This window comes from Episyrphus balteatus, chromosome 2 (assembly GCF_945859705.1).
Source record: "Episyrphus balteatus chromosome 2, idEpiBalt1.1, whole genome shotgun sequence".
Classification (NCBI taxonomy): Eukaryota; Metazoa; Arthropoda; class Insecta; order Diptera; family Syrphidae; genus Episyrphus; species Episyrphus balteatus.
This window is the reverse complement of record NC_079135.1, coordinates 87,302,552-87,318,906: the sequence shown is the minus strand read 5'-3', so window position 1 is coordinate 87,318,906 and position 16,355 is coordinate 87,302,552. Positions and strand designations below refer to the sequence as shown.

Genomic DNA, 16,355 nt, shown 5'->3' with positions numbered 1-16,355 from the left:
AAATGTTTTTCCCGTACCATCGGGTGCATCTAAGAAATACAAACCACAACTCTGATTGATGACACCTTGCATAATAGTGTCATACTTCGGGAATTGGTGGTGTGCACAAATATTCTTAATTCAACGCAATTGTATTGCCTTCCGCGTAGTATTTCTTGATCAAGAACATCTTGCTCTTCACGATTTGGAGGAACAAATCCTAATTGTGCCAATGCTTTCGCAATCATCAAACAAAACACGTGTCCTCAATAAAGATCACAACTTGATTATACATTTTTTCATTTAATGTCACACGGCGCATTCGGTGTATCTAATCCTAATCACGGAAATTATGCTAAAGTTCGAGTGGATTTGAAGGATTAGATGTGATTATATTTACTAAGAAGAATATGATGTGGCGAAGACAAAACAGATGCACCAGGAAGCAATGAGTGTCTGCTTCAAGCAAATTCAAACGTTGACAGGCATCACAGACTATAAACAATAATAGGTAATTATTTTGAAAGCCTGTCTTAATATATTTTTTTACAAATAAAGCTTAGTTAAACTTTTTAAAAAGCAAGAGTGTTTTTTCACTCGTACAAATTGACAGCTATGTGAAAGTGGGAGAAAAGGTATAATTTTTTTTTATACAAACCATCTACATATTAATACCTTTCAAACAAACAAAAAATTACCAAAATCGGACCAGACAAACGCGAGTTTATCGGCCACACACACTTAACGAACTCATTTTTATATATAAGATTCATTTATTTCTCACTTACGGTAATCGTTTATAATCAATTTTATCTAATTGTACCAAAGGCTTAAGTTGTTCGGCAAAGGCACGCATTTCATCACCAATAGCATCTTGTCCATTTGGTGCTAAAACTGAAAGTTCTACTAAATAACTTTGAGAAATAGGTTCATTCATTTCCTGCTTTCCAGGAGTAATTTTGATAATTTTTGCCACTGTTATCTTCATTCTTCCTTTCCGGAACATGTAACCTATTTTATTGATGATGTAGTGTTGTGTGAAATTATTTTAGCCATTCATCTCTTACCTCGACTAACATATTCAAAATCAATTCGACATCCCAATTCAGTAAGGAATTCAAGTACGGTTGATGTACAACCCATATCAATACTTGATCTTACTAAAGTCGGACGTGCACGATCCAATTCAGGCTGTCCAATGTATCTCAATTGAAATGGATTATTTTTGTCCATATCCAAAGCACGTCGAACTCTAAGCAAGAGTGGTTGCATTTGATTGGGAGGTCTTAGACTGAGACAAACTTCTAAATCATGGAATTGTTCTGGTCCAGCGTCTACATTATCACAAAGACCTTTTAATCTATGATGGGGAAATGTTCATGTAAGAAATTAATTAAGGAGATTTTGGGAGTTTTACCTATGGAGCAAATGGTCAACGGCTGAATCAACAATAGATCCTTGCAGTAAATATTCTTGATTTGGTATGATTTTGCTCAGCAGAGCTTGCGATAGGGACTCTTTTGTTGATGTTACTGACATGTTTGTAATGAGAACAAACTAGTAGATATTCAAAAAAATAGTTTTTGAGGATGTAAAATGATAAACTTGTATTTTTATGAGTTGTTTTATTTATTATTTATTTGATGGTTTTTTCATAAAACAAAATCGGCATTTTTGACACTTGATAGAAGTTTGACAGTTCTTGTCAAGGTGACCAGATTCCCCCTTTTTTTTATTGGATCTGTTTGATTCAGATCTTGAAGTTGAACACATCGGTACGGGTAATTGCATGATCAAAATGTTCAACTGGAACATCAACATCAATGTTCAGATGTGGAATTTTGTTCATACAATTACAAAGTCTTAAAAGGCTTGAGCACACCGGAAGTTATGCGGTACCGGTACGAGTAGCGGTACGGGTACTTGTATGAACAAAATGGAAACCTGAATAGAATATTGATGTTCCAGTTCAGAATTTTATTCATATTTCAATTCCGCCGCACCACCGTTGCACCACGTCCACAGCACTTTTTGACCGCCGCACCTACGATGCACCACGTCTGCACTATTATCAGAAATTTCTCCTTCTCGTAGGTAGTTTTCAATAATCCAAAATTATGTATCATGGTGCGGTGAATTTTTCATACAAAATGTTCAGTCAAAATATAGTTCAGCGTCTTAAGGCTTGGCCACACCGGAGGGTATGCGGTATAGCGGTAACGATATTTGTACTAAAAAAATTCCACACCTGAACGTTGATGTGTCAGTTTGGAATTTTTTTCATACAAGTACCCTCACCGCTACCCGTACCGCTACCGCATACCCTCCAAAGTGGCCAAGCCTTTAAGGCTTGGTACGGGTAATTGTATGAAAAAAATTCCACATCTGAACGTTGATCTGTCAGTTTGGAATTTTTTTCATACAAGTACCCGTACCGCTACCGCATGTACCCTCCGGTGTGGCCAAGCCTTTAAAGGCTTGGCCACACCGGAGGGTACGCGGTAGAGGTACAGGTAACGGTACGGGTATTTGTATGGAAAAAATTCCAAACTGACACATCAACGTTCGGGTGTGGAATTTTTTTAATACAAATATCGTTGCCGCTACCCGTACCGCTACCGCGTACCCTCCGGTGTGGCCAAGCCTTAAAGGCTTGGCCACACCGAAGGGTACATGCGGTAGCGGTACGGGTAATTGTATGAAAAAAATTCCACATCTGAACGTTAATGTGTCAGCTTGGAATTTTTTTCATACAAGTACCCGTACCGCTACCGTATGTACCCTTCGGTGTGGCCAAGCCTTAAGGCTTGGCCACACCGGAGGGTATGCGGTAGCGGTACGGGTAGAGGTAACGGTACTTGTATGAAAAAAATTCCAAACTGACATATCAACGTTCAGATGTGGAATTTTTTTCATAAAAATATCGTTACCGCTACCCGTACCTCTACCGCATACCCTCCGGTGTGGCCAAGCCTTTAAAGGCTTGGCCACACTGGTGGGACGGGTAGCGGTGAGGGTACTTGTATGAAAAAAATTCCAAACTGACACATCACCGTCAGGTGTGGAATTTTTTTAGTACAAATATCGTTACCGCTATACCGCATACCCTCCGGTGTGGCCAAGCCTTTATTGTAAACTAAATTGGCCACTTTGTTTGTAAAAAAGAGTACACAAATTGTTTTTTAGACCAAACAATAAGCTTTCTGCATCATTTATCATTTGTTTTAATATTCAGTCCTTAAAGCTATCCAAAAATGCGTTTGAAAATGGAAATTGGAAGTCAGTTTTATTTTTTTTTTGGTAAAAATGATTATTAAACCAATGTAGTTAATGCCGACTTTTCACGAGTCGATTTAAGCCGCACGATATGTCGGTGGACTAGGATTTTTCTATGGGGAATGTCACTTCAGTCGCCTGCGACTTACCTTCACATGAGTCGAAAAGCTTCGCCGCACGGAAAAAATCGACTCGTGAAAAGTCCCCATAAGCCTTAATTCATACGCCAACGCGTTTTTCCATTCTGTTACGGAGATTTTTAAAGCGGTTCTGTAGTCTTGTAGTATTAAATTATAGTTACAGAGCGACTTATGGTAGAATTTTTTCATCGATCGTAGTTGAAACACCTGGATTCACTGCAGCTCAGATGAGGAAATTTCGCAAATTAGGCCAGTTCAAATAAATTTTTTTTCTTTACGATTTGACATTCGAACTGAGATACTTTGCCAAATTATATCATTTGGGCTCTTGTGAAAACAGGCTATTATGTCGTTTTCCAAAATTATGGGAGTGAATCACTCCTTTTTTGTGCAATTTAGGAATTTGTTCATGACAAATTTTACAAGTGAAGTGATTTGACGTTGGCTTTGCATGTGTTTGTAATACTAAATAATAAATAAAATAATAACACAATCTTTTAAATTCATTTCTATTGATTTTTTACAATACTTTGTTGAATTTTTTTTATAAATAAATATAATTTCCTTCACAAAAAAAATTAAAACAACCACCCAACAATTTGACAAGCAGTCCATGAAGTCAAATGTAAAATTATTGGTAATCACTCCGTCACTCCTTCAAAAATTTGGGAGTGAAGAATTCACTCCTTTTTCAATTTTGGAATTTGAAATCACTCCTTTTGGGAGTGATTATATAGGTAGTAGTGACACTTTTTGAATTTTGGAAAACGACATTAATGTTTTTGTGCTGAATATTCATTTCGGAGTACTTTCACTGCACATTAATTGTACAGACATGAAGTGCGAAGAACTTCAACTCACGGAAAAAATAATACGTTCACACGAGTCAACTTACGCCGAAAAGGTTCACCACAAGGCAAAAATTGACCTGTAAAAAGTCCACATTAAAGCCTTAACTACAATGTCTTAAAAAATGAAAAAGTGGAAAATTTCCAAAAGTAAATTTTTTTATTTATCTTTCTAGCGCTATTTGTTTTTAGAAAAAAATACAAAAATTTTTTTTTAAACAAAAAAATAAGCTTTCTGCATCATTATTTTAAATTTTGCGATGGGAAAAACTAACACAAACTGAGTTTGAAAATGTTCACTTTTTGACGTTTTGCAAAAAGTGGCCGTTGTAGTTCTACCTTAAAATAAAGATACGTGAAAATAAATTAGAGAAATGAGTCCAATGTGAACATTTCCTTAAAATTCGATGCACTATCAAGTGTTGTGCCGAAAGTAGCTAAACAGATCTTTTATGTCAAATTTCTTTTGTGTTCAATGTCAAAATTCTGAAATTTAATTTCACGATTTTTTCAATTTTTGTCGTTGAACATGCCCACTGTCATTTGATAACATTTCGTGATTACATGCGTACAAAAATAATTTTTAATTTGTAGTTCTTGAACTTGATCGGCTTATTTCAAAACAATGAATAACCTGCGAAAACTTTTAAGTCCAAGAGTTTTACGGGCATTTTCCGTAAACTTACATACTAATTATAATACAGTTCAAAAATTAAGTGCAGCAAATTTAGCACATTGTTCTAAAAACAGTATTCTTTTGAGGTCTACAAGTGGAATCTTGTCAAGGACATTTTGCTCCAAACCTACGGACACACTTGCCTCAACATCAGTTCCACTAGCTCAATTAGAAACTAAACTACAATTAGCATATACTTGTAAAGTCTGTAATACACGCAGCATAGAAACGATATCGAAAATTGCTTACAACCAAGGAGTTGTAATAGTAACTTGCAGAGGCTGCTCCAATAATCATTTAATAGCCGACAATCTAAATTGGTTTACAGACATGAATGGCAAGAAAAATATAGAGGACATCCTTGCTGAAAAGGGCGAAAGTGTTATTAGAATAAAATCTGACAAAAATGGAGAATTTGTGTTAAAGTAGGAGAAGAAATGTTAAGTACAAGTAAGTTAGATTTTAAAACTTTAAAGAACACTTTTTATGTAACTATTTTTTTCAGATAAAATCCAGTTGTAAATAATTTGATGTCCTTAAAAAACATGCATGTATAGTGGGAGAAAAATAGTTTTAAGAAAGAAGCCGATCATCATAAGAACAAAAAATTACACCTTCATAGAAATAATTAATTTGTTATAATAAAGACACAAAAATAGAGATATGTTTTTATATTTAAGTATTAGTTATCAATTTGATTAATGATACAATTTAAGAAGAGCTTAGAAGCAATTGCTCAAGAGTTAAGTTTCTAGCGTTTTGTAACTCTTGATAAATGATGCCTTGGGTTTTGAGGGCACGAAATTAACAAAAATGCTTAAGTAATTAACAATTCTTAAATTATCCCTTGTGGGGGTTTACCAATTTGATCTCAGAAAACTTTGGCAACTATCCCAGGTTTGAATTGTGTCGAGGCCAACTAAACCTAAAGTGTCATTCCATTTGTTTGTTCCAGAAGTTTTAATGTCCTTATTTTTTACGGGACGGATTATGAAGGAAACTTGAAAATTACGTCAGCCGAATATTATCTACTATCAGCTGTTGCGTGGCATTGATTATTTTTATAATAATTGAGCAACTACACTGTACTGTAGCTACAAAATAAAGGAACCAAACAAATACCTATAACTAAAACCGCTAAAAATTGACTCATCTTGAAATTTCATATTCAATTATTGTAATCAAAGTTCAAGTTTGAACAAAATACAAAAGTTGTAAATTGTATGTGACTCAAATTTTATACTCTGCACGTCAGAGAAATATGTAAAAGCAAACATTTTACTAAAAAATAAAAGCAATTGGAGTTTTAGCCAGTTAAGCAGATTTTGGATTTTCAAAGAGGTCCTTATTATTATTTTCGTGATACAAATCAGATCAATGTTTTTATTTGCTTTACAACAAAAGCAGGATTGCTTTATTATTGTAAAACTATCAAATACAATGATCTGGTTTGGATCACGGTAATAATAAAACACAGCTAATGTACTACTTCTAGGTGCGTTTTTCTTTTTCGCATCCCTTCACAAAATACACTATGTTATTTGCTTCATACAGAACAGAAGCAGGACATTAAATTATATAAAAATGATAATGAGTGTGTGGACAAGATTGATTTTAGTTTCAATTGCGTTATGATTTCGGGCATTATCCTTATGGAATGCTCATGACTCGGATAGCCAAGTAATTTCCCATATTTTCGATGTGGCACCCTACATTTTTAAGAAAAAAAAAAGAGTGTCAACTCAAGTTTGTTATTTTGTTTAATGTATATAAAATTGTACTCTTGTGTTCAAAGAAGATTTTTTGATGTGTTTTTTTTTTTTTTTTCTCACAAACTTTAACCGCTAACCTTATGTGTTAAGTAACTCGACGGTCGCCGCTTCGACCAAAATCTATTCTTCATTTTTTGTCTACAACTTTTTCTCACAGCTAATTTAGGTTTGTCGCCATATAAACAGTTGATCTAGGCAGAATGATCAATGACATTATGGGCGAGTTCATAAATGCAGGACTGCAGCACTTCTGCAAAATAGAACTTCCATTTATTCAGCCAAGTAGGTACTGTCTGTTGAAAAATGTATCCAACATAATTAGAACTATTTGTCTTTGTTTCTAAGAACGAGTACTAAATAGTCAAAATTCACTCGTAATTATAACAATATTATCAATTTTTTTTACAGCACTGCTGCAGTCCTGCATTTATGAACTCGCCTAATGACTCATCGTTATTGGTCTGAGGGCCAAAATTACTATTGTCCTTTTTTTACGATTCCCCTTTAAGGAACTAATGTCGGTATTCAACATACTATTTATAAAACATGAGTGGCCAACCTTAAATTTATGATCACAAACTCCGAAAAAAAATGTTAAAAACTTTTGTCGTTTTCGGTTGGTTTTACTCACGGATACACTCATTATGAAATCCAAAAACAGTTTGAATCGCTTCCAATCAATTTTGAAATTTTATATCTGTATTGGTGAATAAACAAATAAAATTTTTTTGCTTTTTGACTAGGAAATAGCGTTCTGTCTGTCATATTTGTGCGAATAAAACACTTTCAGAAGGCTTCTGAATGATTCCGGACGCTTCTGGACTGCCAATCGAAAACGACATTAAAAAGTTTGAGAAGAGCAGAAACCAAAGCAAAGCTACCCTCTTTTTTTACAATACAGTTAATATATTAGTAAAATATGTAAATACGAAGGGAAATATGTAAAACAATTAAACAAAAGACTAGTTCAAATGAAGAAATTCAATAAGTTTTTTTTTTTGAAAAATAAGTAACTAAAAGCAACATTTTTTATATATTTTTTTATTTTGACTGAGTATATGTATTGTTTATACTGTACGCGCATAAACGAGTACATATATGTATATATTTGTAATATTAAACAAAAAAAAAACTATTTTTCGAAACTTATTTTAAAATAAAACTTAATTAAGGATTGAGTAAAAAAAAAAATTATGGCAAACGAGAACTATACTCAATTCCGAACCAAATATATTTATCGAAAAAATTATGATATGAAAAATAAAAATTTTTAAGCGTTCTTTGGTTTAATTTTAAAAATATTAACAGACAATTTTTTGTAAAAAAAGCGAAAGATTGTAATTTTTTTAATTAAGAACGCAAATTCTCTAAACAATGCAATGAATTTCAAACGCGTTTCGGTTTGCTGACAATTGTGTAACTAAGTCCATTGTAATTTTTATGATCTAAGGCCATTTCTGTATCATTGAGCATGGTTGTTGAGACATTTACCATTTTGGATTGCGACGTATTGGCGACTTGCGGTCCGGGAGTGCTTGGCTTGCGCAATACCCCATATCCCAAATAACTATCATCGGCTATCCGACATGGATGTGTGTCTGGACTACCGATGAGTTCATAATCATTAGGCACTGGAATGCTGGCTGGTTTCCTATTTGAAGCTGAAGACACAGTAACTATTGTCTTATAGCCACTGGATGTATTGTTGTTGGGCAACAAGAAATCCAGTCGGTCATATGCGGCTTCTGGTTCACTATCATCGATGTCGATAATTTTCGTGCAGGTGTCTTTGGATGTATTTTTATGGCGTTGCGACTGAGTTCTCTGCCATGCGAAATCAATTAAGTCGTCTTCGGAAGTGTGGTTTCGTTCGGTGTGTTTAACTTCGCCAAGTCCGAGAGTTTTCCAGGCATCGGTTATGGTTTCAATACTTTCGTAATCACGTTCGGTTGTTTTCAAAAGCTGAACACTTTCGTTGCGTACGGGAAGATCTGGAGGGGAGGACGAAACGCTTGCAATACTCTTTAAAAGATCTGGCGATGATGATGGCTTCAAAATCACAGTCGATCCACCAGTTCTGTTTGGATCGTTGGATGTTGTTATTGAAACTGGTTCATAGTTTTGGAATACTTTGAATTTATCACAATTTTGCTGCTGCTGCTGCTGTTGAGCGTTATTTATCATGGTTTTCAGTTCATTTGATTGTAATGACAACGATGACGGTGTGGATGGTGCGGATGATTGTTGTGATGTCTGTGGTTTGTCTGCATTTAATGGTAGCAGCTTTCTGGGCGGTTTGTTCGGAATGCTTTTTGTGGATGAATTTGTTATCACGTTTTGTGTGGATGAAGTACTTGAATTGAAGGATGTGTTGTTCAGTGAATCGGAAGATGGTAGGAAATTACGCATTGAGATGACACTGTGTGTGGAATTTAATTCAAATTCACAACCATTCGGATTTTGTGGAGATGGTGGCAATGGGCTTCTTGAGCCTGGTTCCATTGACAGAGCAGCACTCAACTGATTCTCCCCACAGTCAATGCTATTCAGACTTTCTCCACTTATAAGCTTTTTCATGGACTTCATCTTGGAAGACATACAACGAAAAACTTCTTGTGGATTTGTGTGATCTAAAGTGAAGACACCTTCGCCGGTGTTGCATTTTCTGCCAGCTTCGAAAGTAAACTTCCCATCGCGATAGCCATATTTTCGAATAAATCGATATGGCCATTTGGCAATGATATTACTTAGATCTTCGGCCGATTTGAGTTGAAGTTCTGTGGCAGTTAAGTGTAACATGTATGATTTTGGTTCAATATTACAACGTATTGATGTTTCGGATGGAATAAGTTTCACGATGAAGAGGCCATCTCCGTAGGAGCTGCAGTATAAGTCGTTATCTTCTTCAATAGCTGTGCTTCGACTGAGTGTACCGCCTTTGTCTCGAAATGCAACCGATTGGAGAGCATTTAACCATTCTTTCAGATCTTCGTCAGTTAATGTATTCAGTGTTAATGTACCAGTCATTTTGACAATATGTATTAGATTGGCCGGAGCTGGTTCCTGGGTTATTTTAACGCAATTTTCAAGTGTTATGATTTTCGGATTCTTGTCGTCCTTGGATTCACATATTTCAAGACGTTCAATACCATGACGGCTGGCCTTGAAGAGAAGACAGTAACGTTGGCAGCTCTTCTATAAATATAACATAAGCATACAAAATTATTAATAATATTTCACTTTTTGATCAATTTCTGCTTGTTAGAGTGTTAGTAGATTAGTAGTTTACTCCATTGAGGGGAAAAGCAATTCAACAGTAACTTTCAACTCGTATGACCACGGAATTGTGCAGAAATAACATCTATTTCGGTTTGATAAGAAATGGAGCTAGAGGTCATGTGTTTTAAAAATTTTAGCAAGCACCTTCTTACAATCTTCATTAGGACCAACATAGGACAAATTTGTCTTTCAATAAATGAAACGGGAGGGCAAAAGGTTATCATATTCTTCGATTTCTTCTTTTCAATATTTACAAAGGTACTTGGTGGTTTCCAGATTAACGAATTGCGAATCAGATTGATTTTCTTGTGATTGACAACAGTGATTTGCTGAACATTCTGATTCTTAAATATCCAAATGTTCTCAGGAGCCAACGATGATTCAAATTATCAATTCTTGGTATCAGCTGAATTCCGGATATAAATATTCTTTACGTTAAAAACTTTTTGCAATTGAGTAAATTATAGAGGACCAATTCAAACACTACCAATATTTTTTTAACTAAAAGTGTCGTCACCAAAACGAAATGATGAAAGGGGTCAACGAGAATGAAATTTTGAAAAATTCATTAAAAAGTTGCAAAATCTACACAAGGATATCAATTGTGGCCCAGATAGAAAAAAGAACACGCTCGGACATTTTGCCCATCTGGTCAACAACGAAGATATCCATAAATGACCTGTTATGGGGATAACGACAGCCAAGATTCGACATTTAAGATATTAGAACAGAGATATGCAAACTGTTGCAAGAAGCTAGAGATGGCTTAGTCAAGAGTTAAACAAACTCATTTTTAATAATTGGTCGCAAAATAGAATATCGTCTAGTGTCTGTGCTCTAACCAAAAGGAAAGCAGAATTGCGCCTAGGGGGCCTATTTTTTTTAAGTTTTTCGAGCTTTTTTCTAAAGACTTAATCGATCCATATCAGTGTGGTTTTGAAAGATTCTACGGCGAGCTATACAGGCTTTACGAGTCGGAAAGGTGAAAAAAAACAGCTGTTCAGATAGCTCGTACATGTTGAGCGTGTGTATACTCCACAAGAATCTTCGTATCCACCTCAGATGGTAATTAAACATGTATTGTTAACGGAACATTTGGTAACATTTTTTTTCGGGACAGTCTGATTTACGTTTTGTTTTTTAGCCTCCTCATCATTTTTTATCATTTGTTTGATCATGTTTTCTCCAATACCGCAATAGATATGGTTTTGGACCCATAGGAAGTGGTGTCTACTTCTTGGAAGGGCCATAGTGCAGTTTATTTAGCATTGAATGCTTTTTGTAGAGTGTTTTTGTTTATTCGTAGAGAGCGGTTTCAGTTGACTTTCAGAGGCATTCGTTTAAGCGGTACGTGAAGTTATGATAATTACCGTTCGATCAAGCCGAGTCATAAACCATCAAGATCTTTGAGCGAATCTTGGGTGACATTCGACCGACGACGAAGACTTCCAGAAACAATTATGCGGATAATTGTTAACATGTGTAATGGTCCAGTAACTAAAGTAAAATGTGCATTTGGAGATTCCGAAGAATTTGAAATCACATAAGGTGTGCACCAGGGAAGCGTCTTGAGTCCTCTGCTCTTTACTACAGCTCTTGTTTCCCTTTAGTTATTCTTTGCTGGAACCACCATAAATGAAGATGCATCCGATATCCCTGCAACGAGCGCTTGGCGTATAGGTGGATCTTTTAGAAGGAAGTGGGCAGTGCATAAGCGCGAAAAAGACAGAATACCTATTTCACCCATATTCTGATCTACACAGGCCTGACATTTGTTTTAAGGGATTAGTGCTTCCCAAGTGTGAAAAGTTAGAATATCTGGAGTCTAAAATAAATAGTGAGACTTTTTGTGGCGACGATATCAATCATCGCGAAAGCGTAGTGTGGTTAAAGTGGGGGAAAGTTTTGCTTCTGCCATCGAAAAATTCCGCCTAAGCTGAAAGGAAAGCTCTACAACGCGGTTGTGCGTCCACCACCTACAGACGGTTCATTAGGAGTTACAAAGCTTGATGGAATTGGAAGTACGAAGCCTATATGTTAAAAATAATAAATAATAATAAAAACGATTAAGTAAATTACATTTTAGTAAATTCCTAAATGGCTTTAATAATTTATATATATATATACATATATCTCAAAAATTAGAACACGACTCAGTTGGTATTGCCATGTTCAAAGAAGAGATCGAGAGACAGTCATTTTGAACAAATTTGCTGTTGCTTTATGGGCTGTTGAGCATACAAAAAATGCAATTTTACTGTCAACCATCAAATATCACCTTAACCTTAATTCGGCCCAGCATTCAGTTGCAAAAAAAAACTACAGAACAGTGAGGTTTTCCCCCGATCTCTAAGGCCAACCCGGCGAACCCCACAAGCGCATCAATAAAGTGAAGCGGATACGTGGGAGAGCTATGATCCCTTCCACATCGAGATCATAACAGCGCCTATTCAAAGGGAGAAGAAGATTACTTAAGTTCTTATCCAATGTCTTGTTATGTTAGGTATCCAAGTGCAATGCTACTTCGAAGGACGCTTATGAGATGTGGTATTCATTCTTCTTTAATATTTTGTTAGCAGAGCATGAATGATGCCATCCACTCCTAGTGATTTGAAGGCTTGAAGTTTAATTATTGTCCATTCAATCCCGAACAGATAGCTGAACTTATTTTTCAGTTCTACCGTTTAGGCTAATGTGGTATACTGAGTACCTAGCATACTAAAGGAGAGCTTCCCGGAAATAAGTATAAAGGAACACAGTTGACTTTTCTTCGTTTTCAGTAAATCTACCGGCCGGTTTACAAAGATAAAGCTTAGCTAGCGATTTTATCGTGTTAATATCAGTTACTTTTTTGAAATATAAGGCGTAATTATCTTACTTTATCCAAAAGATGTAAATATCCATGACATCATTAGCTTATCTATTACTACGAAAACCATTTTTTTAAATATTTCCTTTGCTGACAGTGGATTTAAATATAAACACGAAAAAAAGGGACGTAAGAGGAATCGTAAGATAACACAGGTCAACACGAAATTTGTGCTTGGGTTGTGATTATGAAATTATGATATATATATTGGTACTCATCTGGAAAATATTTTTTTTTTTTAATTTGCTTTTGAGATCAGCAGAGCAATTTCCAGTTTTCAAGTAAATCTGTCTTTTACAAAAATTGTCGTGCGTAATTTTGGCAAAAACTCGAGAACTTCTTAACCGATTTGGCTGATTTTTGTTTTGTTTTCTTCATTTTAATGCTGTTTTCATATTTATATTCAGAAAAGTAAAAAAAAAGGGAAATTTAAGAAGAGAAAAGAAATATTAAATCGAAATTTTCGTTTTGTTCAAATTTTTATCAAAAGGGAGCTTGAGGCATCATTTGATACCTTCTATTTTCAATATTTATGGCAAAAGTAATTCACTCTGATGGTACTTTTACTATACAAAAATAACTGCTTACACAAATAACTGTATCCAAACTGCAGCCAAACTAGTTCATATTGAAATTCTTTATTTATTGAAAAGTTAAATTAATTTGTTTGCATAGTTTTTTCTTATTACTTTGTTACATATACAGGGTGTCTAAAAAATAATGGATTAAACGAAATGGGCTGATAGGCTAACTTAAGGTCTCTCAGAATTTGGTAACTTGTTCATCCCAAATACTTAAAGTTCTTGTGAAATTTCGAAAAATCCCTACTTTGCAACAGTATTTTGCTTCTTCTGCCCATAATTGATTTTTGTTTTTTACAACTCTTTCACTAAAACATTGCCCAACAATAAGAAACAATTAATTAATACAAATATTTTTTATTTCATACGCCATTTTTCTGCAAATTAATTAACAGTTCCGAGTTTCATAAAAACTCAATTTCTTACTTTTATTTCAGAGCAACAAGACGACAGAAACTTGTATTGTGTGACTCTGGTTTATTATTATTAAAACTTGTCCCACTATTGCAGTTTTCAAAAAAGTATAAAAGTTGGCAAAGTTGAAGTTAGATAAAAAAAATATTACAGTTTGAACTCAACAAAACAGGGTTTTTCGGAGAAAAAAACCCTTGTATTCATCATAACTTTTTTCTTATAATTTAAGTCGAATAAAGTGCTTTGGCAAAAATGTAGAGCTTTAAATTATCTGCATTTTATACCTTAACAGTTTTTTTTGTACAATGCACGGTTCTTGCACTATAGCTCATAAGACTCGAGTTAGGCTCACAGGGTATGAAAATTGTATTTTTGCAAATCTTAGGAGGGTAAAGGGCGATTATCTATTGTTTTGGTTTACCATGAAACCAAAAAGTGCAAATTAAACCAAAGCATAAAAAATATTTTTATTTTTGTCGACCTGTGTAATTGACGGGTGAAGAAGATTCTCAGTTTTAAGGGAATCAGTAAACAAATGCTATTTTCACCCATGTGAAAAAAATGGCTAGACGATGGAAAGCATATTATTGGATTGCAAAAAATTATGATCTTTCAGAACTCTACTGAAAATTTGTTTTACAATATTATTACCAAAAAAGATCTTCTAATGTTACAAAATCAACATCATTTTGTAATAAAAACTAACAAAAGCAAAGGTCAACAACAAGATCTATAAAAAAAAAAAATTGTAAGTCCTTTGTTTTTCTTTATTATTGCAGTGTAATCGGCTAGGAATTGATTGGAATTTCTTTAACAATAAACGAAACTGAAATTATAAAAAAATTAACAAAATACCTACGTCACAACAACAATAAACATGCGTTTTAGTCGGAATAAGTTATTGGGTTTGTGAGCGAAAAAAAAAATATAAGAGAAGAGTAAACACCTTTAACATGCTTCAAGCTCAATGTAAAAAAAAAAAAAAAACAAACCGATAGTAAGTACCTCGACGAAAAAAGAACATTTTTGTATTATCTTTATTTTGAAACAAAAGAAAAGAAAAACTTTAAAAAAAAATGTCTTCAAACCTTTTTCGATATCCGGTTGAGTGAGAATCCCGATTGAGTTGGAACGTTCAAGAATCCAGCAAGAACGGGTAGTTCGGTGTCCATGTCTTCGACTTGCAAAATTTAGTTGCTTTAATATAAATTCAATCCATTTGTTTTCTATTCTATTTATTTTGCACCACAAAATAGAGACGATTTCAACAAATTACAAAAAATACTACAACTCGATGTACAACACTTTTTAAATTGTGTTTTATTTGGACTTGAGCTAAGATGAACAGGCTTTGGCTTAGCCAGCTACACATACTTTATAAAGGTGCAAATTGAAACTTGTTTTTACACAACAAAAATAATGAGACAGCCACAGACAGAAGACAGAACACCACACACAATTTTTTGGGCATGGACAAAAGCAGTTTTTGGTTTTCTGCTGCAATTTTGTGGGGTTACAAAACTCGCTTTATCAATTATCTATTCAAATCAAATGTTTACTGGGTTGTTATTTAACATTTAAAATACTGTTTATCATGAGTTTTGGAAGGTATTTGTTGAGATTTGTAGTGTAAAAAAGTATTTTTTCTTTATCATTGGATGATTTTTTTTTTCCTGTCGATCGAGTGGAATTCTTTTCTTTTTTGATCTGAAGCTGAAACTGAAGCCGTCACTAGGTCCCTCATGCGGTCATCGAAGGTAGGTCGCTGACAACAGGACAGTGATCGAAGAGAGAAATGATCTACAAATTTCTCTTTAAATTTGATTTGTAGGAGAAAAGTGGAACATAAATCGAGTATTGGGCTCTTTAGGCATTTGTCTTTGTCGTTTCTCTTTTTTGCTTACAGGAAAATAGCACGAACAACAACAACAACATCCACGTTTTGTTGTTGTTTTCAAGCTCTTCGATGTAGGATTTGACGTCTAGTTAAAAAGTCCAATTGGAGGTTTGTTTGATTACTAAGCGGATTCCATCTGAACTTAATGGTCGGTCTACATTTATCTTTGTTTGCCAATACTGCATAAAGAAAGACACCGTCCCAGCAAACGCAGAACTACAGAAAAAACCGGTGAAATATGTACGTAAAAGAAGTACTTCTTTTCCACTGAAAAAAGATAGGAGCTCGGGAAAAAACTCAGTTATATACTTTCTGTATATAAGAATACGTGAAGCAGTTATCTCTTTCTTGCATGCAAGATGAAATAAATTTCTTCTCCATTAATAGTACACACAAATGTACTTCAAAAGTGCATCAGCGAAGCACTTCTGGAAGTGGTTCTGATGTACATTTTCCAGTACTTTTTTACCTACAGAAAAAGCACTGAAACTTGTACTTTTAAAGTACTTATTTGGAGCACTTTCATGGGTTTATATCCGTACTGTTAAAATCCATATTTTAATTTCATCTGAAAATAAAAAAATCTTCAAAAAAACAAACAATTCTTTTAAACAACTATTATTT

The 16,355-nt window shown here is 34.5% G+C and overlaps 2 protein-coding genes across 2 annotated transcripts; both read right to left on the bottom strand.

Annotated features, from left to right (window-relative positions):
- Positions 1-725: 725 nt before the first annotated feature.
- Positions 726-1,666, bottom strand: LOC129909285 (mediator of RNA polymerase II transcription subunit 18). The gene is made up of 3 exons (XM_055986359.1): positions 1,397-1,666; positions 1,047-1,339; positions 726-990 (listed from the first exon to the last, which is right to left on the bottom strand). The coding sequence occupies exons 1-3, from the start codon at positions 1,516-1,518 to the stop codon at positions 764-766; spliced, it is 642 nt and encodes a 213-aa protein (XP_055842334.1). The 5' UTR covers positions 1,519-1,666; the 3' UTR covers positions 726-763.
- A 6,173-nt stretch (positions 1,667-7,839) lies between these two features.
- Positions 7,840-15,587, bottom strand: LOC129909274 (uncharacterized). The gene is made up of 2 exons (XM_055986346.1): positions 14,923-15,587; positions 7,840-9,886 (listed from the first exon to the last, which is right to left on the bottom strand). Exons 1-2 carry the CDS (start codon positions 15,004-15,006, stop codon positions 8,078-8,080), a joined length of 1,893 nt encoding a protein of 630 aa, XP_055842321.1. The 5' UTR covers positions 15,007-15,587; the 3' UTR covers positions 7,840-8,077.
- Between the last annotated feature and the right edge of the window lie 768 nt (positions 15,588-16,355).

Bases quoted from the DNA above. Each gene is read 5' to 3' on its own strand.
- LOC129909274 (XM_055986346.1), bottom strand. From the start codon at position 15,006: ATGGACACCGAACTACCCGTTCTTGCTGGATTCTTGAACGTTCCAACT. The intron at 9,887-14,922 runs GTTTGAAGACAT...TTATATTTATAG, and splicing joins TCAACCGGATATCGAAAAAG to AAGAGCTGCCAACGTTACTG.
- LOC129909285 (XM_055986359.1), bottom strand. From the start codon at position 1,518: ATGTCAGTAACATCAACAAAAGAGTCCCTATCGCAAGCTCTGCTGAGC. The intron at 1,340-1,396 runs GTAAAACTCCCA...TCCCCATCATAG, and splicing joins GTTGACCATTTGCTCCATAG to ATTAAAAGGTCTTTGTGATA. The intron at 991-1,046 runs GTAAGAGATGAA...TCAATAAAATAG, and splicing joins TTTTGAATATGTTAGTCGAG to GTTACATGTTCCGGAAAGGA.